Here is a 21,663-nt window from a genome sequence, read left to right as displayed (position 1 = left end):
CTGAGGAATCCAGACCCGGGCCTCCGCGCCTTGGCGCACCAATCACTGAGCACCAGCGCTGCTGGCTCGGCTCGCCAATCTCGCCAAAGACAATCCCCTCTTGGATCATCCAGAGGCGAGGCAGGATGAATGCATTATCATGCATTGATGAAGCTTGCTGCCTACATCCTAGCGACGAGGCGAGATGAGAGGGGGGGCCCAATGGCAGGCGAGGGCCTAGGCCTCCGCAGCCACACTCTCGGAATCTTCTTGCGCGATAGCGCCGTATTCGGCGCTGCCTGTTAGGGATGTACGATTGCATGACAGTATAATACATTATACGCTATTATACTGTATAACCGCATAATGCGTATAATGCATTATACATCACATGGGCCCCTCTACGTTATTATATCGAGTCATTCATACAACGATATTCGGATGACGAGGCTCGCACGGGGCGTATCGAAGCCTCGCATAGCCGTGGAGAGATGCGATTGAATGTATCCGAATTGCTTACGTGATAGTTAAATAAACTTTTTATTATACGTATAATACACTATTTAAGGGAGTTATCGGTATTATATATATTCGTACATAATGCGCATAACGTACATCTCTGCTGCCTGTAAGATAGTTTTCGCCAGCTGAACCGTCTGTCTTTTTCGGTTGGCCAATGAGAAAAGCCCCGCGTCCTATCGGACCTTGTGAGGGCGAGGGCGACCCGCGTGATTGGTGGCGGCAATGGGGCGGGGTACGACGTTGCCGCGCGCGCGTACACGCGCTCGGTCCGCGGCCTGTCGTCCGTCTTTCGTCCGTCTTCATTTTGCAGATCACTGACGCCTGATGACCTAAGGCGCGGCGAGAGAGTGCGGGGCATGGGGCGCTCGTTCCCTTCCGACGCCCGCCTAGCCGCCTAGCCGCAGCGGTGGTATGCTTTGTCATCGCCGTCCTCCTGGAAGCACTATCTTTCATCTCGACGGCGACGCGGCGAGCACGGACCGAGCCGCTGTGACGTTGACGAGGGCGACCCGTCTGCAGACTCTGGAGAGGACTGTTCTGGCCATGACTCGAAAGTCCAGGCCGCCTATCAGCCAGCCAGCTGAAAGTAGGGCCGAGCGCCGAGTATAAACAAAATCAACGAGCTGGGCTGGGATAAGGATCCGAACCTGGGTCGCCTCAACCTCCGGATCAGTATACCAGACGAGGGCTAGCGCTTGGCTTCTCTCTCGTATTATCGCTCGCCACAATCGTCCCGTGGACCTTAGGGATGATGTTTAAGTGCGGTCTATTCATCCCTTCGACAGCTCACATCGGTTGGTTTACCACGTCCCTTTTGACGACCGTCGGCGTCCTTGTCGTCGTCGTCGCCGTCGAGGGGAAAGAAAAGAGCATTCAACGAACGGGAGCTTGAAAGTCGTCTAGACCTGGAGTCTTCGCATTAGCTGATATCACGCCATCGCTCTTCCCCTCGCTCTCCTTGCCCCTTACGAAATGCAGGCCGGGCTCGTGAAGATGAGGTCTTGGGCCTGCGGGAGAAGGGATCGAGACGCGTAATTCTTGACGCCGGGGACCACATCATGGGACGGGGACTCGCTATGTCGAGGCCGGCTTCAAGGCCACAAGACGGCCCAAAAACAGACTACCATGTGATGATGAGAATTACACAATGAGACGGGGGCTCAGGACATCAAGACCGGACTCTGTTATCACCATCTTGCACATTGCACAGAGACTACCATGTGATGATGAAGTCCAACGCCCAAGTTGCTGATTTGCGAGGACTCATCAGAGAGACAACCAGCCATTTGTTGAATACTTAAGGTGCGTCAATTTCCCACAAAATCGAGCCTTTCTTTCCCCATCATTATCATCATCACCACCACGAGAGACCATTCCAACAACCATTCAGACAGTTCTTCTTCTCTACTACCCACTACAAGCCCAACTCTCTTCACACAAAACCCACCCTTCAAGATGAACAAGTTCCTCCTCATCGCCCTTCTCTTCTCTTCCCACCTCCACCTCGGCGCTCTCGCCCTGCCCGTGGCCGAGGAAAACGCCGAGGCCCTGATACAGGAAGACTTCCCACTGGTGGAGCGGGAGGAGTCCAACGCGGCCAATGATGTCGCCCCTATCCCCGATGCCAAAGACGGCAACGCCCCGGGGGTCGCCAAATGTGAGTAGTATTCCGTTCAATACCTTTACAATCCCTTCACGCCTCATATCTGTCATAGTCGGACTCGGCAATGGTTGGAGAAGGGTGACTGATGAAATTTGCTTGCTGTAGGGTCCAACGGCGGCGGCCACGGCGGCGGTGGCTATGGCGGTGGCCACGGCGGTGGTGGCCACGGCGGTGGTGGCCACGGCGGCTATGGTGGTGGAGGACACGGAGGTGGTTATGGTGGTGGAGGACACGGAGGTGGCTATGGTGGTGGTGGCCACGGCGGCGGCAAGGGGGGATATGGCGGCGGTCACGGCGGCGGCGGCTACGGTGGGGGACATGGTGGTGGTGGCCATGGCGGCGGTTACGGCGGCGGTGGTCACGGCGGTGGCCATCATTGAGGGCACGACGAAGTTCCCGTGAGGCTGCAGGGGCAGTAGGGCCCGGGCCCGGGCCTTCCCAGCGAGGAGTCTGCTGAAAAAATAGGCGAGTTGTACATACCATTTTGTTTTGTTGTGGGTGGTTTTGGCCGCCCTTACATAGCCTTCGTTACATGTGCAGAGTCAATGACATCTTCGATCTTGAAGTCTTCTGATGGGGCTTTCTCTTTAGTGACTTGGTGACTTGGTGGGCACAATCCAATGGCGTCGGATTTGAGGGTTGGTCTGTGATACGCTCATGCAATAGCCATACAAGACGATGTCTTAGTGATCTGTTTCCCTTGTCCAGACTTGGCAGGGCTGGCTTAGTTGGTTAGAGTACCGTGACATCGGGATGTGTTTAGGGCCGACTTGATGTTGATGAAGCTTGTCTCGGCACAGAGTTTTCAACCCACTTGGAATAACAGACAGATTCTGCGGGGCGAGATTTCCTCATGTCGTATTTGCATTCATATTCCATTCGAGGCTCAGAGGCGTTTATTAGAACCTTGATAATCACAGTACTCCTTTGTGTCTATACTTTTCTCAATTCGTACCAGGGCCCCTTACCAGAAACAAAAACTCACAAGAGCAAACCACATGGCTCGAGCCTTTCATCAGGGATAGAACCAAGGAGTTTCAAGACCCATTCTCCGATTCTAATTGTCAAGATGATTTTTGGTTTTTGCGTTCATCGATGGTCTCAACGACGACGGCGATAACGACCCCGGCCGGGGCCGCAACCAAGAGTATAGATCTGGACCAAGTGAGGAGGGGCTCACATGAGGTCAGTCGCATAGCTCAAGGCTTTGCTGGTCCATACTATAATCACTGTATACAACTAAACAGATGGACTCTCAAACAGCTGCAGTTGAAGCCATATGCCCAGGAGGGCTGCTACAATACTTGGAAACCGACTGTGGCTGAGAAGAGGGACTACAACTCTTAAGCGCAACTCTACTCTGCCAGACCTGGCGGCCCGGCACGAGATATTTCGGCGCCAAGAGGTTTGTTTGTCACCCGGCTAGTTGTTTAACTTTGTATGTACAGAAGCGGTGACTACTTGAACTCATGAGCTTGTCTGACACACGTCCAGGCAAATCTCCGAGAAATCTCCATCGGATCGTGCGTTCCGCGAGAGACCGTGCATCACATTCCCAAACAGCCCGAGGGACTGACTATTCAACGATTAACGCAGCCAACGGTCAGCCTGTTGCATACGATACTCTTTTTGGACAGCTTGCAGCTCGCCGTTGCATCACATTCGGGAATATGGACCGAGTCGGGGAAGGTTTCGGAGGCTAGGTGTTGTTGCTGTTGTTGATGATCTGGTCATCGGTCGCGCAGCTACGGAGTCCATGGGCGCCGAAGACCCGGGTGAGGGTGACTACTCCGGATCGTGCCACGATCCCTCCTGGGTAGCGGTACTGTCTTCAAGCTTTCGGCAGCCGGGAATAGGATGGGAATTGTGTAGTCGCCCGTGCTGGGAAGAACCCGGAGTATCTTCCAGTAGGTTAGATTAGAATACGGTAGTGTCTTGGCAAGCGAATGCTGGATCGTTGTAGCCCATGCGGTGAGGCAGTCGGTAGACGTAGTTCTCTGTATCTTGGGGCAAGGGGAGCTCCGGCATGGGATGCTGAAACCGTAGCTTACGCTGTTCAGCAACCGCGTCACCTTCGTCGACGACGACCCCTGAATGTGATGCGCATGCAGCATTGGAAGGCATGTGGATGAGGTGGTGTTGACTCCGCTGCGGTAACATTCCTAGATCGAGTCACCGAGATTGCGAAAAGGGGTGCAACCAGCTTAATATGTGCGTCGTGTGTCGTGTCACCGGAAACATAACCTTAAATACCTATGTTCACCAACCGCGCCAGTTAGCTGCCCCACCACGACTGCAGAAACGGTCTGGACCGCCGGAAAAACCCATGAGTCCCATCGTCCAGCTTCTGACCTTCGCATTTGCATGACGTCAAACCCAAGCGACCGGGCAGGTACCCGCACTGCTTAACTGGTGGGCCGGGCCCGGACCTTGCATTGGCTTCAACTCTATTCATCAGACTGTTCGAAATTTATCCGAGAAGGCTACTGTATAGGGGAATATTCCGCCAGTCGCATATGGTGTCCAGAGAAGGCAAGTGCGAATTCTGAATAACGAGCCCAACCGACATGGACCGACTGAATAGGGGCTGCATGATGGAGTATAGACTTTTGTTGTTTTCCAAGATTCGTTCCTGACTACTATGAGCAACACCTGAACTCAGATTCAACCAGATCCTGAAACGTCCGGGTCGTAGTAGTGCTAGCAGTCTCGGTTCCTCCTTCTCATTTCATATATGCGGACCGATCCGGGCGAGGGGGTCTTGCGAAGTCGAGATCGACGCGCAAGTGTTCTCACCGAGGGACCACGCAGCCTAGCAGACTCGCAAGCAAGATCACGTCTGTTTGACGACGAACCTACAGTGCACCAAGATCCAGAGATGACAGAATGTTCGGTATCTTGGACTCCTCTGGGGAAGCCGCCCAGAGGCAGGAGAAGAGGAGATAAGGCCTCGGCCGGATACATAAGAGCCTCAAGATCCTCACGACGTTGAGCCTTTCTTCTCTTCTACCCAAGCACCCAGCTTTCCCCAAGCCCCAATCACATCAACCAAACCATTCTTCTTAACAATTATCGAATTTCGTTTCCCCCCCAACAATCCTGCCCAACATGTACAACTTCTTCCTCACCGCCCTGCTCCTATCCGTCAACGCCCGCGCCCTCGCCGTGCCGGCCGCGGACACCGACGCCCTGCTCGAGTACCGTGACCTGTCCCTCACGGAGCGCGACGAAGCCGAGGCCGCCGTCCAGGCGGCGGCCCAGGATGAGAGTAGCGCTGTTACTACCAGTGATAGTTCGCCGGTTGGACCTGCCGGTCAGTACCTGTTTTCCCTTTATCCCTCCATGCCCGATTTCCCGATACCATTCCCCAATTTCGTGAGAAGATCCATTGGTATCATGGTTCGTCTTTGGGATACGATGGCTGACTTGCGATGTCGCTCGACAGATGACGGCCACGGTGGCGGGCGTGGCCAGACCGGAGGTAATCACGGAGGCGGCAACCGCGGCCACGGCGGTAACAGCGGCCATGGTGGCAGTGGAAGTGGCAGCAAGGGCCATGGCGGTAGTGGCAACAGCGGCAACCGTGGCCAAGGCGGCAATAGCGGGCATGGCGGCGGGAGTGGCAGTAAGGACCACGGTGGCAGCGGCTCCGGCAGCGGCGGCCACGGAGGCGGGTCGGGGGGCAGCAGCGGCAACAGAGGCGGGGGGAACAGCGGTAAAGGGGGAAACAGTGGTCACGGTGGCTCGGGCCAGAAGGGGAGCGGCAGCGGGGGTAGCGGCGGCTACGGCTATGGTGGCAGCGGTGGTTCTGGCCATTATTAAGGGGTGGCTGAGACGGGGCTTGGTGTTGAGGAAGGAGAAGAAGAAGAGGGGGACGGCTAGAAAGCCCGGGCCGCTTTCCAGGGTGATGGGGTTTGTGTGGAGGGTATGTTGCACATGGCTTTTGTATCTGCTCTTGTGTCTTGTTTCGCGTTCTGTTTGGTTTTTGGTTTCGCTTTAGGTAGTTTCCCCTGTCAGTCGCTACCGGCTTTCCTTTCCATAGTATATGCAGGCTTCGTGCAGTTAGTTATGTCTGTTAGCTCTGCTCAATTGATTTGATGCATGGTACTGAGTTGTGTATTGTGATTATTCGTCATGTGAACCCCCTTTCCCACAGTGACCTTGTCCCCATCCCAAAGTAGCCTTGGCCTGCTGTAAATTGACAATGAATCGTGTCATCACTGCCTGTCAACATACTGAGTCGAACAAGACATAGATAACTAATACACCAGGCAGGTTCATTCTATTGTCGCATTAGCTAATGCGCATTCCGCTTTTGAAGATGACGATCGAGGTGCGATGCTGCGTTGACGCTTTGCCCCTTTTTCTAGCACAACACGCAGTGTCTGCATGTTGTGAGTATCCTAGGTAGAAACACTATGTATGTATTACCCCCACGCCCGCACAATCCCCTTAAGTTCACAGGCTGATAGCATGTATCTTGTATCCGCACGAAACTGAATGTGCACTCGGCGATGCCCCCAGTAAGTACACCAATAAGCACAACTTTTCCATCCACCACCACCATTCACCACAGGGCAAGATGGCCGAGCGGTCTAAGGCGCTACGTTCAGGATATCAATCTTCGGATTGACAGCCAACATCGTAGTCAGGAAACTGGCGTGGGTTCGAATCCCACTCTTGTCAAATAATCAGTTGTCTGGTGAATTTCTTTTTTGCAATTTATTTCTGTTACTCACAACACTCTGCATCCCCCCCAAGCTTGGCTTATGGTCGAGAGATGCGGCAGCGAAGGTGACGAGCAGCCTGCTTCCCTTTTTTGTTTTGCATGATTCTTCTTTTATTCGTCATGTTGTCATGATACTTGTTATCAGAAACAGGTTGCATCACCTCTGCATTACGCGAGAGTATGGGCAATGGCCACGGCAAATCCTGAGTATGTGGAGATCGTGATATAGAACGCGAACGGGTATCTTATTTATGTTTCGGCCCCCTGGCCAGATGCCTTTGGTATATCGGCATCCCCTATGTGGTGTTCGTCTGCTCTAATGTCGTCGTCGTCATCATGTCTCGTGTCTATCTATCCCTAAAATCATGTTCCCTTACTTTCTTTTCCCAGTCTCTTCCCTCAGATCTCCTCCTCGCCGTTGCTGTCCGACGACTCCGAAGCAACACGGCCCTCCTGCCCCTCCTGGCGCAGCATGCCCTTGCCCCGCTTGGCCTTGCCCTTGCCGCCCTTGCCGCGCAGGTAGTCGGGGACCTCCTTGCGGACCTCGCCGTCCTCGAGGAGGAGGCCGACGTCCTGGCGGCGGCCCACGACCTTCTTCCAGAGGCTCTTGGGCACCTCCTCCGAGGTCACGAGGCCGCCCGCCGTGGTGAACTGCCAGGTGATCTGGGGCGCCTGCTCCATGGCGGTGCGCAGGTGCACGTAGATGCTGACGTCGGCGTCGCTGGTTTTGGCGGCCGAGAAGGGGGAGTGGGTGGCGCCGTCGGCGCGCTTGATGCTGCCGAAGGCGAGGATGAGGGGGTAGGCTTGGTAGGTCGTCTCGTAGACGGCGTACTCGGGCAGGTTGTCCGAGTCCTTGGTCAGGGGGCTGCCCTCGAGGACGGGGGCTTGCAGGCTGGTCCGTTTGCCATTTTGGCGGACTTGGTAACTGTCTGCCCGCTCGGCATCGGTGTCGGGCTTCTGACGGATGGCGAAGCGTGCCCTTATGCAGGCAGCGGCTTGCTGGACGCCCTCGAGATCGACTCGAAGTTCCGTCATGTTGGGATGTTGCAGCTACAAAAGTACTTGTCAATAGGTGTCTTTTATGGAAGACCGAGATGAAGATAGGGCACTTACAAGATCCGCAACAGAGACCCAGCCCTCGGCGTCCGCTATCAAATAGTCATTCTCCTCATCTGCCGACTCGGCCTCGACCTCGTCGGCCTTGACGGCACGCTTGAGGAGGAAGGAGACGGCCTTGGCGACGGTGACGTCCGAGTCCTCGACGATGCTGTAGCTTCGTCCCTTGGCGCTCTTGCCCTTCATGCTCATGCCCCGGCTGCGGCCATGGCGAGGGACGTGCTGGGTCAGAGCACTGGCGGGGAGGATGCCGCCGTTCTGGTTGATAGTGGAGAGAGGGATGAGTACTGCGGCAGCCATTGCGAAATGAAGCTTAGGTACAAGCAAGGTATATAAAGATACACAAGCTTAGAATGAAGATCGGAAGATCTTCAGAGAGCGATGGTGAACTGGTGTTGGAGTGTTGTGCAAACTGTGTTGAGATGTGATGGACAAGAGAAAGGGGGAAACTGGAAGAGGCTGTCTCCTCGCCAACTTATACCAACATCAGCGGCGGCCTAGAACCACGGCCTCTGCCAGTCGTTCCGCACATGGAAGTGAGTCGCATCCAACTGTTGAACGACATCCCGATTCTGCCATGTCCGTCCAGACCGCTGTCCAGGCGGTCAAGGGGGATGCGATTTGGGCATGCAGCAATGGCGCGGAGCTGTGCAGCATACATGTTGGAGAGAAGACCCAAGCTGCCTATCCCGTGCGGGCGGTGGGGTCTTTCCCGGATCTGACCCGCCGGGCTATATCTAGATGCGGGATTGTGAGTGGCTGCTGGTCCCCACCGCCCCCAGGGCAAGGCGCTGGGCAGCGCATATCGGACGCGACCCCAAAATCCCCCAAATCGCATAAAGGCCCCACCTCTGGCATCCGAGGTGTGCGACTGCTCGCCTCGAAACCAGACCACCGCCAAGCCTCGTCTCGGACACCGCGCCAGACCGCCATGTTGGGAAGGGGATATACCGGTTCTCATTGGGTCGGGTTCGTGATCGCCAGGGTCGCATCGTGTTCTACCGCGAATGGCGCACTCTTCTTCTTTCCAGCCCAACCTGGGTGGCAGGGTGGTGTCACCATGGCGCAGGGGCATTCTGGCGGTCTGTTCCCACCTCTCCTCTTATCAATCTTGGCCCGTATATCGTAGGTATACTATTAGCATCAGAAGCTGATTGCCTATATGGGTCAAAGGCGTCATTTTTGGTAAACAAACCCGCATGGCTGCCGTGGAAATGGAGACTTGTGCCTGTTTCGAGTCGATGTTAGTGCCAGCACGCCTCACGATCGCGCGGGGCACCCTGTCAACTGACGATGGCACGAGTGCCCCGCACCGCGACCTGAGTACGCTGCCCAGCTCGCGCACGGCAATTGGTGACCGCAGCTTCAGAAAAAGAAGAGAGAAATCAAGGCACACGTAGCAGTAGATAGGTGGATAGCTCAGCCCTGATGTTGATGCGCCCAATGTCTGATCAGGAGAAGGACCGACAATTTATGACCACGTGCCATACTTCCGCGGCCAAAGGCACGAGGTACGATTATCAAGTTGGGCAGACTTCAACGTCTACTCACACACCTCACAGCCCAATGATTGGGGGTTGCTTGAAAGTCAATATTGACGAGCTGCCTATCTGTGGATCGGGATGCATATGTCGGACGTTTCTGTTGCGGAACGTTGACGAATGTGTCGGATGTTGCTGTCGCGTGCGCTGTCGCATGCCGCCATCCCTCCGATTTACGGATGGCTGTCGCTATCTTATCGCCTAGACGCTACATACAGTGCTGTGACTCTAACGTCTATGTAGGTACGCCCAACGCAAAGACCCGACCCAGCTGGCGCGCAGCTGGGCGTGCTTACTGGGTGAGCTCTGGTGGTAGTTGATTCAATACCCCGCCTATTTCCTTCGGCCTTGGTCGTCCGTCCTTTTGGTTCAGGAAGGCAACTGCGCACAATCCATCACCACGAACATCTCAGAACAGCAGGGAGACTACCAAGGAAACCTTGCACTGGACGGCTGCATCCACATTACGTGAGCGTGCTTTTCAGGGACCTTGCGTTTGGGCCACCTTTTTTCTCAAGAAGTCGAAGTAAGTGCACGTTGGGCTTCCAGGTTGAGTTGTTTTTGAAGAGCCATGACAGCAAAGAAGACCTAGCCGAGCTGAGCGAGTAGTGGCGCTACACATCATGCAAGATGGCGGCAACTATGAGCCAGCTCATTGGGCTTCTTACCGGTCTCTGCAGCGCTGCAGGGGGGCTCTCGAATATGTGTGAATCTTGCTGACCCAGACTTCCAGTCTCGTTGACTTGGTTGGCTCTGGCGTGGCCGAGATAAACACACCATGCCGGCTATCATGGATGACCCAGAGAGCCCGACCATCCATCGAGTCTCTGGTGCTCTCCCTTATCCAGACCCGAGCAATCCCGCCCTTCCTCCCGACGTCCTGCCTCGTCAAGTGACGCTGCGAGACCGGCAGACCGTGGCTACGATTGTGCCATTCGTGTCCAAAGACCAAGTGCCGCAGACTTTGCTCAAGTATCTTTCGGATCAGCTTGCCAAGGAGATTGAAGGGGGCGATACCTATCCCATGATCGACCCCATGCCGCTGGAGAAGTTCTCTTCCTATTGGTTCCAGAACTTTGCGGGCATCATGCTCCTCGGCGACATCAGCAGCCTTGAAGATGTCACCGAAGGAAAGGATTGGTCCAAGGAATGCTTGGGAAGCTTCTACATCAAGCCCAACTACCCAGGTCGGAGCAGCCATGTTTGCAACGCCGGGTTCTTGGTCACAGACGCTTCGCGAAACCGTGGCGTAGGTCGACTGATGGGCGAGAGCTATCTCGATTGGGCCCCCAAGCTCGGGTACTCCTACTCTGTCTTCAACCTCGTGTACGAGACCAACGTGGCGTCATGCAAGATCTGGGATGCACTGGGCTTCAAGCGTATCGGCCGCGTCAAGGGCTGCGGCCGACTCAAGTCCTACCCTGACCGACTGGTAGATGCCATCATCTACGGTCGGGACCTCGTCGGAGACGACGCCGAGGGGCCGGTGAGTGAAGACCGTTTCGACAAGATCAAATACTACCTCAAGCATGGTCGCTACCCAGACGGATCTAACCGTGCCGACAAAAGTAGACTGCGTAGTGCCGCGACGCACTATAAACTCCTCGACAATGACGTCCTCATGCTTAAGGGCAAGGAGGTCATCAGCGACCCCGCGCAGCAGATGGACATAGCCAAGCGCATGCATGAGAGCGGAAGCCACTCGGGGATCAACAAGACCACGGCCACCATTGCCGAGCGATACCACTGGAGTCGCATCAAGGAGACCGTGTCCGATGTAATTAGACTCTGTCCTGAGTGCAAGGAGCTTAGCAAAGTGACAACGGCACCTGCCCCGGTCCTAGCGAGGAGGGGAATCCTAAGTACGAGCCTAGATGATCTCAATATGACTCCAGAACCCGTTGCCATGTCACCACTCCCGACGGCGGATGAGACGGTTGGCATTGATGCCATCGACCAGCACACAATAGCTCCACTTCATACCAATGCAAACCCCTACGCGAACCCTGGTGACATCGCCTCGCTACTGAATCCTGTCCATCCGTTGGAATCCCACGACAGCTCTGTCCTGCAGTCCCACAGCCCGATGCTACAAGATCAAACTCATGACCACATGACCCAAATTCACCGTGCCACGCAGGCTGCTTCGGCCTTGATCGGGCTGCACGGTGATGCTCATGCTCTCTATCAACCAATAGACCCTCAAATTATATCCCAAGCGCCTCATCATCAAGCTCATCATCACCACCACCACTTCCATGCGTTCGAGCCGACACACATCATGCCGCCACATCAGAGCCCACATGTAGCGCACACTTCACTTTCCGACGGCTCCTACAATTCTCACCTGCAAGTTGACCACTCCGATCACCATCATCACCATCAGCAAGAAACTGAATCCTTTCAATCTTTGCTCGACGACCCGGATCCGCTAGGATCTAGCGGCACGCACCATCATGACGGCAGCGGAAGCATGCAGGCGCATACAAGCACCAACGACCGGGACCAGGACCAGGACCAGGACCAAGCTGCCGTGGACCGCGATCTGGACATGCTGCTGGACCAAGACTCCGACTCGGAGCTGGAAGGGCTCGGCTTTTGCAGCCTTGGGGGCGGCGGCACGGACAAGCATGGGGCTGCGAGTCCGAAGCGGGATCGGCATGATGCGGATGAGACGGATAGGTCTGCGAAGCGGCGGAATTGGGACTCGGTCGTGTTTGACGACGACGACCCGTAATGCATGGTCACGATAAGAACGCCGTGTCTTTGATTACGACCTGTTATATACCCATGTTTTGCTGGCGGGTTGCTGCTTTTGTGTGGCAGCATTGCATGACCTTTTGAATAGCATTGCTTGCCGGATGCCCACATACAAAGACACAACTGGTGCGTATGCAGAATGTACCCATCACCGTGCTAGTACAATGCAATACATTCCCCTCTTATCAAGGGGGCGATGGCTGCCTGATCACTGGCACTGGGTGGTGGTTCGATGCTCTGATTCTGATATCACGATGCTTTCATCTGATGGGTTGACGTTTGGAGCTCAAACTTATTTACACATTCCAAGACAAGGGTGCCCTGGAGCAGGGTTGAGCACAGCCACACTTGCAGCCAAGCAGGTGAGCTGCTTGCCTTGTGCGCTCAGTACATGGAAGCTATCTCATGAGCATCATGTTTCGCTGCCGCAATACTATTATGGCGTTTCTTGGATGTCTGCGGCATTGTTGATGCCACATGCTGGCTGGGGAGCTGGGGTATGGTGCGCTAAAGTCCAGCACCTGCGCGCCACAAATTGGGCACTGGCTTCAGCTGGGACGATCGCCATTCGGGGGGCCTGTTTTAGTGTGGTTCTCTAACGCGACGCGTTGGGACTCGGTCAAGGGTATGACGTCTGCAAGGTCAACAGACGGCAGTTTGATAAATGCTGGGGAAGAGCCCGTCCGTCGCCTTCCTGGGACAGAATTGAATTCATCCTCTACCTAGTTCACTCAATTCATCACAAGGCTTAATTAAGAATTCCCATCAATTGCCGACCGAGAAAGATGCCCCCCTAGAAGCACACGCGGTCCGAGTCCGACGCTAACCAAGCGTCGGCGAGTAGTAGCGACAAGCGGCAGAAGACCAACGGGCAGGAGGAGGGCGCTGAAACAGCGCACGAGGGGAGCGGAGACCACGTAAATCTACCTGAACCAATTGAATCCCACCGTTGTTTTTTTCCATGGCCCTGTGTAAGTCGTCCGCGCGGCAAATTGACATGAAAGCCATCACCCATCTAGGCCCATAATAAGGAGCGCGACCTCTTCGGGTGGTACTGCATCGCGCGGCCCCGATTCGACTTTGAGAACGAGGTCCACAACGGTGGGGGCGCCGACGAAGGTGCAGACGATGATGAGGACGCGGACGAGGATGAAGACGAGGACGCCAAGGTCGAGCGGCTCTACCTGGCGCAGCGCGGCAAGAAGCTGCTGGGCGAGCCCGTCGCCGAGCACCCCGAGCACCGGTGGTTCGCCTTCTGGCAGACGTGGAAGCTGTTTGTCGGCTGGCACGAGGGCGCGCAGTGGTGCGACCCGGACTCGTTTGGCATGTACGTCTACAACGACTTCCACGGGTACGGGTTGCAGGAGGTAATTGAGCGGATGGTAAGTTTCTTGCCTACTTAGATAATGGTTACCCTCAAGCCGATGTGAGATTGCTAATGCGCTCGATATCCACCAGCTCGTCGCTTTCAACGACCAGTTCAAGAAGAAGGAGCGGGATGAGGCGACGATCAATCACATGTGGGCCGTGGTGGCTGCTGCGGTTCACTGGCTGACGACCGAGGAACTCGGCCCCTGGATGGGTAAGTCTGCCCTGTTCATTATGACTTCTTCGTCTGTAGTGAGATTTTCTAATCGTATATCCGTCCAGGCTACGACGACGCCGAGCGCATCGGGGAGACGATCCAAGGCATCGGCGACATGCTCCTCACCATGCTCAACGAGCTGGACCGCGCCGGCGAGCTCAAGGCCGACTCCCGCCTCAAGGACCTGCCGCTGGTCATGGCGTGGTACCTCGAGTGGTCCAAGGACCTGGACGACATGGGCTTCGACCACGGGGAGCTCGACTGGCGCGCCCAGGTCGTCGGGTACGCCAAGAAGGGCGGCATCGACCTGGCGGCGACCTCGGGGCTCTTCGGCGCGGGCGAGCTGGTCGCCGCCTTGGAAGCAGAAGAAGGCGACGACGGGATCCCGCCCCTCGAGGGCCAGGCCAAGGCCGACCGCTGGGGCTGGAAGGAGTCGTTCGCGGTCATGAAGAGGAAGGCGGAGCCCGTCTTCGGCGCCCGAAACTACGACATCACGCAGTGGACGCGGGCGAAGCGAGCTAAGCATGCGTTCGACAAGAAGGATCCGTTGGCGGGGATCCCGGAGAAGGAGATCAAGGCGGGGAATATTGGGTTCGCTTAGTGTTGGTTGATTGAGTGATTGATTGATTTTGCGATACGACAGTTGCTTTCGGGTCTCTTCCAGCGGTCCCTCGCTTTTCGTTCTTCCTTTGAAATTAAGAGTGTCGAAGGAAAAGTTTTGCCATTTGATTGATTGCCATCCGTGCCACGAGCTCAAGTCGCTGTACTCTTGCTTCGAGCCGTCTCCCATCACATCACTGTCGCTACGCAAACATGTATGGTCGCATTTTGGTTTATTAGTGAAATAACCAAGTTGTATTGAGAAGCTTGCAATTACTAAGTACAATATTAAATGTGTAAGCGTATAGCGAAAAGCCTTTTCTCCCATCCAGTCTCTGAAGCCCCTAAAAAAGAAGAAGGGCTACAGCATTAAGTATTACAAGTGATACTAAGTCTCAGTCGTGAAGTCGTAACGAATAAAGCGTAAAGAAGATTCCCATCAAGAGCGGGCGAAGGACAAGACACCCGCTCAAACGAAGACGCCGTCGTTGCAGGCCCGCACAAAGTACGCGCTCATGTCCCCCTCGTCGACGACGGTGCCGTCGGGCAGCCGGAGGCTGAGGTGGCTCCGCGCGGCGCCCCCGCCGTTGGCCCAGAGCCAGGTCAGCGGCACCGCGTCGCCCTCGGTCAGCGTGAGGGTCGTGGTCCCGCCCACGGCGCCGCCCGTCTCGGTCCGGCTCGCCAGGAAGGCGGCGTTGGCGTCGTCCCAGTCGCAGTACGCCGGCTCGCCGAGCCAGAGCATGCCCCTGTGTCGCGGTGGTTAGTCATTATCTTCCATGCCCGAGGGACCTCTACTGAAGTAGTGATTGGGCAGAGGCAGGATGGGGAACGGGCGAAGTGGGCTTACCAGTTGTCAATCTTGCCCCCGTCCGACGAGAAAGTGTAGTCACCCGTCATGGTCGCGATGAAGAACGCCTGGATCAAGAAGGCCGTGTCGAGGGTATTCTCAATCTCGCCCGCGAGCCCCGGGATCGCGATCCGGCCGCCCCTCGTAGCGGTGAACCCCTCGCCGGACGGCCAGTTGGGCGTCGCGAACGAGAGCCCGCCGAGCGTGCCCTGCGCGATCGGCGAGCGCTTCTTGAAGAAGGCCGAGGTGAAGGGGTTGCTGTTGGTCCGGTCCGTCGCGTCGAACGGGTGCGTGTAGTTCTTGTAGGCCAGGCCGTTGGGCACGATGCTCGTCGCCGTCGCGTACGCCGTCTCGACCTTGGTGGTCGTCGAGACGCTGGTGGCAGTCACGGTGTTGGTCGCGGTCGCGGTCGAGGTCACGGTGGAGCAGCGCTCGTCGTCGTTGCCGAGGCCGTTGAGGCGGCGCAGGATGCCGCCGAGGATGCCGCTCACGCCGCCGAGACCGCCGGTGCCGCCGGCCTTGCCGTCGAGGCCGTTGAGGGCTCCGGCGACGGGGATCTTCGGCGCCGCGGTCGGGCGGGGGAAGTTCGCCGCCGTCACGGTCGTGGTGCAGGACGGAGGCGGCAGCGCCAGGCACTTGCAGGCCTCCTGGATCTCGGCGTCGTCCCAGATGTCCGGGATGCAGACGGGCTTGAGGCCGTACTTGGGGTCGCTGGCCCGCTTGCCGAAGCCGAAGGGCGGCTCGTTGACGGGGATTGTGGGCAGCGGCGGGAGTTCGAGGGCGGCGGAAGCGCGGACGCCGGCGCCGGGTCCGACGGCGGTGGCCTTGGGCTTGCCGGTGATGGCGGTGCTGAGGCAGGTGAGGAGGTTCTGCGACGTGATGGTGGTCGTCGTGGTTTCGGTCTAGGGGGCGCTCGCGGTCAGCAGGGGAGGAATCGTGACATGTACATGACTGATATCACCGAATGACGTGTGCTTACCTGGACGACTGGGATGGTGATGGTCACATCAACGCTGATGGTCTCCATCTTTGTCGTAGTGCTTGTCATGGAGGTCTGAGGCTCAGAGGATGTAGTAGGGTCAGATGGACTAGAGCTTGTAGCCGGGTCGGCAGCTCCGGAGCTCGTGGAAGGGGCGGCGGTGGCGGCGGCGTCAGAGCTCGTCGCTGGGTCATCCGGAGATGACGAAGAAACAGCTGGATCGATCAACGACGAGGTCGCAGCCGGGTCGGCCGCCTTCGTGATGGTAGCCGGGTCGACAGACGCTGCTGGATCCGTAATGGCCGGGAACATTCCGGCGGACACAGCCGATGGTGTGACGTACACGGTCTCCGTGCTTTCGCATAGTTAGTCACTACTTATACCACACATGCATCCATGTCGAGTACTCACAGTGTCGTAGCCGGCAAGTTCAACACATTGGAGCAGTAGTTAGTGCCACTGCGATCTTTCAGCAGGGCCTTGATAATGGCCACGTTGGCCTTGCAGAACGGCTCGTCCTTCTTGAGGAACATGCCGTCCTGGAGCTTCTTCAGCCACTCGGGGCTTCCGACGTCCATGATGCCATTGCCGGCCGGCGCGGCGATGGCGGAGAGGGGCAGCAGCCCTAGGAGTGCGAGGAGGGTATACATTAGGTATTAGCCAGTCAAGCTCACGATGGTTGCTTTGGAAGGCGAGTAGTTGGTAACGAGTGACTGTAGAGAGCGGCGATGAAAGCGAGTGTGAAGTGAGTGAATGAAGTGAGTGACTGTGATGCTTGATGCTTGGTGTTTGATGCCGATCGAGATCTTCGACTTGGTGGCCTGGTCCATCGTACTTATAGCTACGTCGATCATGGCCAGGGGCATGATGTTACGACGGCGACAACTGGGAATCCGTTGCCATCTCTGCAGCAACAAGTTCCGGTAACTGGAAACTGTGGGTTTGATACCCCCGCATGCTAAGGTTGAGTGCATCAGCATCAACCATAGTCTCGTTTTGATCTTCTGTGATCTTTCTGCATGCCAAAAGGCTCGCTTGAGCCAGTGTTTCTCAGAAAGGGCCGAATTGACTAATCCTCCACGGTATATCGGGGAGAATGGGATCTAGAATTGCACTCATCTCGAACAGCACCAATCTAGGATAGGCTAGGGTACCAGCTAGATGGGTCAATTGGTACGGCAGTTGGATCTCTTGTTTCCAAACAAACATCCCATTTCGGCATGGTCCGATCTGGCAGCCCCTGAATAAGGCCGAGACATCAGATCTCAATGTCTCAGGTTGCACGTGGCAGCAGCAACCTGTTCAGTCTTCATGATGTTTACTTCAATTTATTTAGATGATTGCTGTTGAAGAAAATGACATACACTCTATGACTGCTGGTTTGTCACATTACGTTACTCCTGACTGCACCCATGGGAACACCACCTACAATAGAAGTAGCCACACTGATTGCCAAACGAACAGACATACAATGCTAGTTGAATCACAGTGAATGGTAATACTGCACGTAGCTATCCTGTTCTCTAAGACTCACCCCAGTAGGTAATGTTTGCATTTCGTGGCGGTAAGGTATGGAACCACGCGTGCTTACCTTAGGCATTCAAATCGACGTACAACCAACTGTAATAGTGGGAAAACATGTTTGGATGACATTCGTTTGGTCAGGATAGGAGTCACTAGGGAATTAAGTCAGTATCAGTCTCCTACTTATAGCCAGTCCTAGATCCAAGAACTTCAATCATTTGTGTTGAGCTCTCGATTCAAAATCATTTTATATGGGTGCCGGTACGGTTAAGCTCCCTCAGATCAGTAATTGGTTGGGGAACAATCAAAGCCCTCTCGCCAATGTTGTAGAGCACCCCGATAAATCAGCTGTCACAGCTGTGAGTAGAACGTGATTTGCACTTAACACTGATGTGAGCTCGAGGTAAACTCGGCATTATAAAGTAATAGGTAAACTTCGATTTATTGTCAAGCCCTAGCAGCTAGCAGCCCCAGGCCTTCATGCATAAATTAAGCAAAGGTTTCTGCACTTCTTTTTTCTCGTGCCCTTCTTGGAAACATCCACACAGCATCAGACCAAGTTGTGTGCCAGATCCTGAGCGACCAACATCACGTTCCTTTGTTGCTCACTTCGCTTCTTCCTGCTATTGAATTCAATTCATCCGATAGCTCAGTATCTCCTCGCAAGCATGGCCTTCCAACTCAACTGGAACGTCGAGATTCGCCAATGCGACGACGCCCTGAAGTGCCTCGGTCTTTTCGCCGTGCAGCGACTCTCCAAGGGTCTGAAGGTGCTGTCCGAAGCACCTCTGCTGGTCTACGAGACACGAGACAACCTTGTCGCCGATGTTGAGTACCAGTTCCCGCAGCTCCCGGGCGCTGGGCAGCAGCTCTTCACCCGCATGTACGCGGGCTACCGGGATCTGGTTCCCCGGCTGCCTGTCGGTGAAGTCCGGGACGCCCAGGCCACCCGGCCCCGTCGTCTCCGTGACATTGCTCGACTCAACAGCTACGAGGGAGTCGGCATCGGATGCGTTCTTTCGCCCGGGTTCGCCGCCATCAACCATGAGTAAGTAGTAGCCCAGTCCACCGCTGTATACATGTACCCAATCGATAGGCCTAGTCTGACGATATCAAGATGTTCCCCGAACGCATTCATGTACTACAACCCGAACAACGGCCTCCTCAGCCTCCATGCCCTTCGCGATATCGGCCCCGATGAGGAGATCACCATCAGTTACTTTCAAGAGATGGTGTACCTGAACGCAGCCGGGCGCCACACTCGACTGGCAAATTAGAACTTTGCCGTTCCCTGTCAGTGCAAGTGCTGCGACGCGGTCGATGGTGCGAACCAGGCTTCAGAGGACCGCCGATCGAAGATGAAGTCCCTTCGCGCCGAGCTGACGGCGCACCACCAGGCCGAGGCCCCGACGATGGACGCCATTCGACAGGCTATCGCCGTATCCCGCCAGCTCATCGATACGATGGAGCAGGAAGGTCTTTTTGGTATTGAGATGGCGCTCTGCCTGGCAGAGCAGTCAAGACTGTACGCACTTCTGGGCGACGATGAGAGCAAGGATCGTCTCCATCGTCAGTCCTTGATTGTGCGACGTCTTTGTATCGGTGCCGAGCACCCTTCCTGCATGCCCGGCAACTGAGAAGTGTGGCGGTGACGACTGGTCGGCTCATGTATGTACATCATATGATACTCTGTTATTTCACTTCTAGCCAGCTAACATGATCGACAGGAGAGATCATTGTCCCGAGCTAAGGTGTCTTTTGTCGATAAGTTCATGTCGTCCAAAACAACTAAGATGACGCTTGTGTGGGATTATGAATGGTGCAGTTCACGGCTAGTTTCTTTCGGTAGTTTGGGGGTTTTGATGACGACTGCATCAAAACTGTATAGATCAGACTCGAGAAAGACAACCATAGTTATTCATGAATTTCCTGAAGCGACGAGGTGCCTATTTGTTTTTTTTTCTGGCTGTAACCTCAAGTTGTAAATTATTTGCGTCCCACCGCAGGACGTAATTTGCAAGTGATTTCCAGCTTATTGGTCGGTCACAATAATTGTGTTATAGCATTGAATACAGCAGTTCTATAGTGAGCTCCCCTCCAGGCCCATCCTACTTTTTTCTCTGCTTCTGAAAGATTCCTTTGCACTTCCAGTCAAGTTTCTCTACCATCAAAGCTTCCCAGGCACATTTTTTTGCTCTCTTTTGCAGGAATCCTGTGTAACGGTAGCACTTACGACTTGCTTTCTTTGCCCGTTCACGCAATCGCCCACCATGTCGCACCAGCTGTGCTCGTTCGCTGAGTTGCTCACCTTGTCGTACCCTGTCAACGCCAACGTGGAGATCCGCGCTTGCCGATCGCGCGAGCGTGGCCTGGGCCTCTTCGCCTCTCAACGCATCACGGCGGGCCTCAAGATCCTCTCCGAGGAGACCTTCCTAGTCGATGAGACCCGCGACGACATGATCGCCGGCATCGGCCACGACTTTGCGATCCTGCCGCTTGCTTCCCAGGCCCTCTTCACGCGGCTGTTCGCCGGGCGCCACGACATGGTGCCTCACATGGAATTCGGCCCTCACCGCGACCAGGAGTCTGTGGCACTGGCGCGACTTCAGCGGATCGTCCGGCTGAATTGCATCGAAGGAGCGGGTATTGGATGTTTTATCTCGCCGGCTGTCTCTAGCATCAACCACGAGTAAGTGATTTCCAGAGAGACAGAAAAAGCCAATTGCAATCTCATCTGACCTTCATCTTTCACTAGGTGCATCCCCAATGCCCATGCCTATTACAACTTCGAGACCGGCCTTGTGGCAGTCCACGCCGTCCAAGATATCCAGCCGGGTCAGGAGGTGACCATCAGTTACCTCCAGGACGATGTATACCTCGAATCCGGCGAGCGTCAGGATCGACTCGTGAACTAGCGCTTCACTTGCGAATGCGACATCTGCTACCCGAGTGGTGTCGATCACGTGGCGTCCAACAATCGCCGCTACCGAATGAAGGAACTCCGAGATCGACTGGTTACCTATTACCAAGTGGCGGCTCCCGCTCATGACGAAACCTTGGCTGCCATCGCCACCCTGAGGGACCTTATCGGGACTATGGAGGAAGAGGATTTGACTGGAATCGAGTTGGCTCTGCGCCTCGGAGAGCAAGCTCGTCTTCAAGGGATTGTTGGCGACGACGAGGGTGCTCGGATGTCACAGAGACGATCCATGATCGTTAGACGTCTGTGTGTTGGTGCTGACCACCCATCGTGCCGTTAATGGAGTGTAGAGGCGGTAGATATCTGCCATCCATTCTATGTTAGAGTAGAGATTAGTTCATGAGATGGACACTCAGAGAACCTCGCGTGAGGCAATACATATCGCTAGTACATCCTCTATCAATTTTCGTTTTTCTTTTTTCTCTGTATTGTATTATCTTTCTGTTCTCTCAACTTCATCCTATAAACTGAATTCCCATTAACCAAACAACTGCCTGTTTCCTTCGAAATGCTTTCTTTTACATGATCCAGTCGTTCTAGGGCCTTGGTTGAGCCTTCTTCAGCTGTCGCTCCGACTCGCTGAGCAAGCTCGCCTGCAGGAAATCCTGGGCAACGCGGATGGAATGAGAGTCGCACATGCCCGAGCGATGATTGTTCGGCGCCGATCATCCTCCATGCCATTAGCGGCATGGTGATATTGTACGTGGCTAATCCTTCTCTTCCGTCAACTCCACTGACCTGTTTCTAGGAGATACTGTCGATATTTTGGACTGGAGTTTTGTGCGTCACTTGTATAATATCAGTCCGTAGAGATACAGAGAGAAGTCCTCAACCAAGA

The 21,663-nt window shown here is 55.3% G+C and overlaps 9 protein-coding genes across 9 annotated transcripts; 6 read left to right on the top strand and 3 right to left on the bottom strand.

Moving 5' to 3' along the window:
- Positions 1-1,956: 1,956 nt before the first annotated feature.
- Positions 1,957-2,544, top strand: PG985_007544 (uncharacterized protein; the record flags this gene model as incomplete). The annotated part of the gene is made up of 2 exons (XM_066827312.1): positions 1,957-2,158; positions 2,270-2,544. The coding sequence occupies 2 exons, from the start codon at positions 1,957-1,959 to the stop codon at positions 2,542-2,544; spliced, it is 477 nt and encodes a 158-aa protein (XP_066684987.1).
- A 2,728-nt stretch (positions 2,545-5,272) lies between these two features.
- PG985_007543 (uncharacterized protein) lies at positions 5,273-5,986 on the top strand (the record flags this gene model as incomplete). Its single annotated transcript, XM_066827311.1, has 1 exon — positions 5,273-5,986. The coding sequence occupies one exon, from the start codon at positions 5,273-5,275 to the stop codon at positions 5,984-5,986; it is 714 nt and encodes a 237-aa protein (XP_066684986.1).
- Positions 5,987-7,292: 1,306 nt separating this feature from the next.
- On the bottom strand, positions 7,293-8,309 carry PG985_007542 (uncharacterized protein; the record flags this gene model as incomplete). Its single annotated transcript, XM_066827310.1, has 2 exons — positions 7,293-7,943; positions 8,007-8,309. The coding sequence occupies 2 exons, from the start codon at positions 8,307-8,309 to the stop codon at positions 7,293-7,295; spliced, it is 954 nt and encodes a 317-aa protein (XP_066684985.1).
- A 175-nt stretch (positions 8,310-8,484) lies between these two features.
- PG985_007541 (uncharacterized protein) lies at positions 8,485-9,084 on the bottom strand (the record flags this gene model as incomplete). The annotated part of the gene is made up of 1 exon (XM_066827309.1): positions 8,485-9,084. One exon carries the CDS (start codon positions 9,082-9,084, stop codon positions 8,485-8,487), a length of 600 nt encoding a protein of 199 aa, XP_066684984.1.
- Positions 9,085-10,328: 1,244 nt separating this feature from the next.
- PG985_007540 (putative SPT10-transcription regulatory protein) lies at positions 10,329-12,287 on the top strand (the record flags this gene model as incomplete). Its single annotated transcript, XM_066827308.1, has 1 exon — positions 10,329-12,287. The coding sequence occupies one exon, from the start codon at positions 10,329-10,331 to the stop codon at positions 12,285-12,287; it is 1,959 nt and encodes a 652-aa protein (XP_066684983.1).
- A 687-nt stretch (positions 12,288-12,974) lies between these two features.
- Positions 12,975-14,496, top strand: PG985_007539 (uncharacterized protein; the record flags this gene model as incomplete). Its single annotated transcript, XM_066827307.1, has 5 exons — positions 12,975-12,991; positions 13,155-13,227; positions 13,330-13,692; positions 13,769-13,892; positions 13,961-14,496. The coding sequence occupies 5 exons, from the start codon at positions 12,975-12,977 to the stop codon at positions 14,494-14,496; spliced, it is 1,113 nt and encodes a 370-aa protein (XP_066684982.1).
- A 468-nt stretch (positions 14,497-14,964) lies between these two features.
- Positions 14,965-17,187, bottom strand: PG985_007538 (uncharacterized protein; the record flags this gene model as incomplete). The annotated part of the gene is made up of 5 exons (XM_066827306.1): positions 14,965-15,241; positions 15,343-16,244; positions 16,322-16,676; positions 16,733-16,946; positions 17,157-17,187. The coding sequence occupies 5 exons, from the start codon at positions 17,185-17,187 to the stop codon at positions 14,965-14,967; spliced, it is 1,779 nt and encodes a 592-aa protein (XP_066684981.1).
- Positions 17,188-18,513: 1,326 nt separating this feature from the next.
- PG985_007537 (SET domain-containing protein) lies at positions 18,514-19,482 on the top strand (the record flags this gene model as incomplete). Its single annotated transcript, XM_066827305.1, has 3 exons — positions 18,514-18,893; positions 18,942-19,077; positions 19,144-19,482. The coding sequence occupies 3 exons, from the start codon at positions 18,514-18,516 to the stop codon at positions 19,480-19,482; spliced, it is 855 nt and encodes a 284-aa protein (XP_066684980.1).
- Positions 19,483-20,115: 633 nt separating this feature from the next.
- On the top strand, positions 20,116-20,760 carry PG985_007536 (uncharacterized protein; the record flags this gene model as incomplete). The annotated part of the gene is made up of 2 exons (XM_066827304.1): positions 20,116-20,534; positions 20,601-20,760. 2 exons carry the CDS (start codon positions 20,116-20,118, stop codon positions 20,758-20,760), a joined length of 579 nt encoding a protein of 192 aa, XP_066684979.1.
- Between the last annotated feature and the right edge of the window lie 903 nt (positions 20,761-21,663).

Source organism: Apiospora marii (genome assembly GCF_038362585.1).
Source record: "Apiospora marii strain CBS 49790 chromosome Unknown utg000004l_segment0_segment1, whole genome shotgun sequence".
NCBI classification, from domain to species: Eukaryota; Fungi; Ascomycota; class Sordariomycetes; order Amphisphaeriales; family Apiosporaceae; genus Apiospora; species Apiospora marii.
The sequence above is the reverse complement of the archived record's forward strand: the minus strand, read 5'-3'. Positions and strand labels throughout refer to the sequence as shown.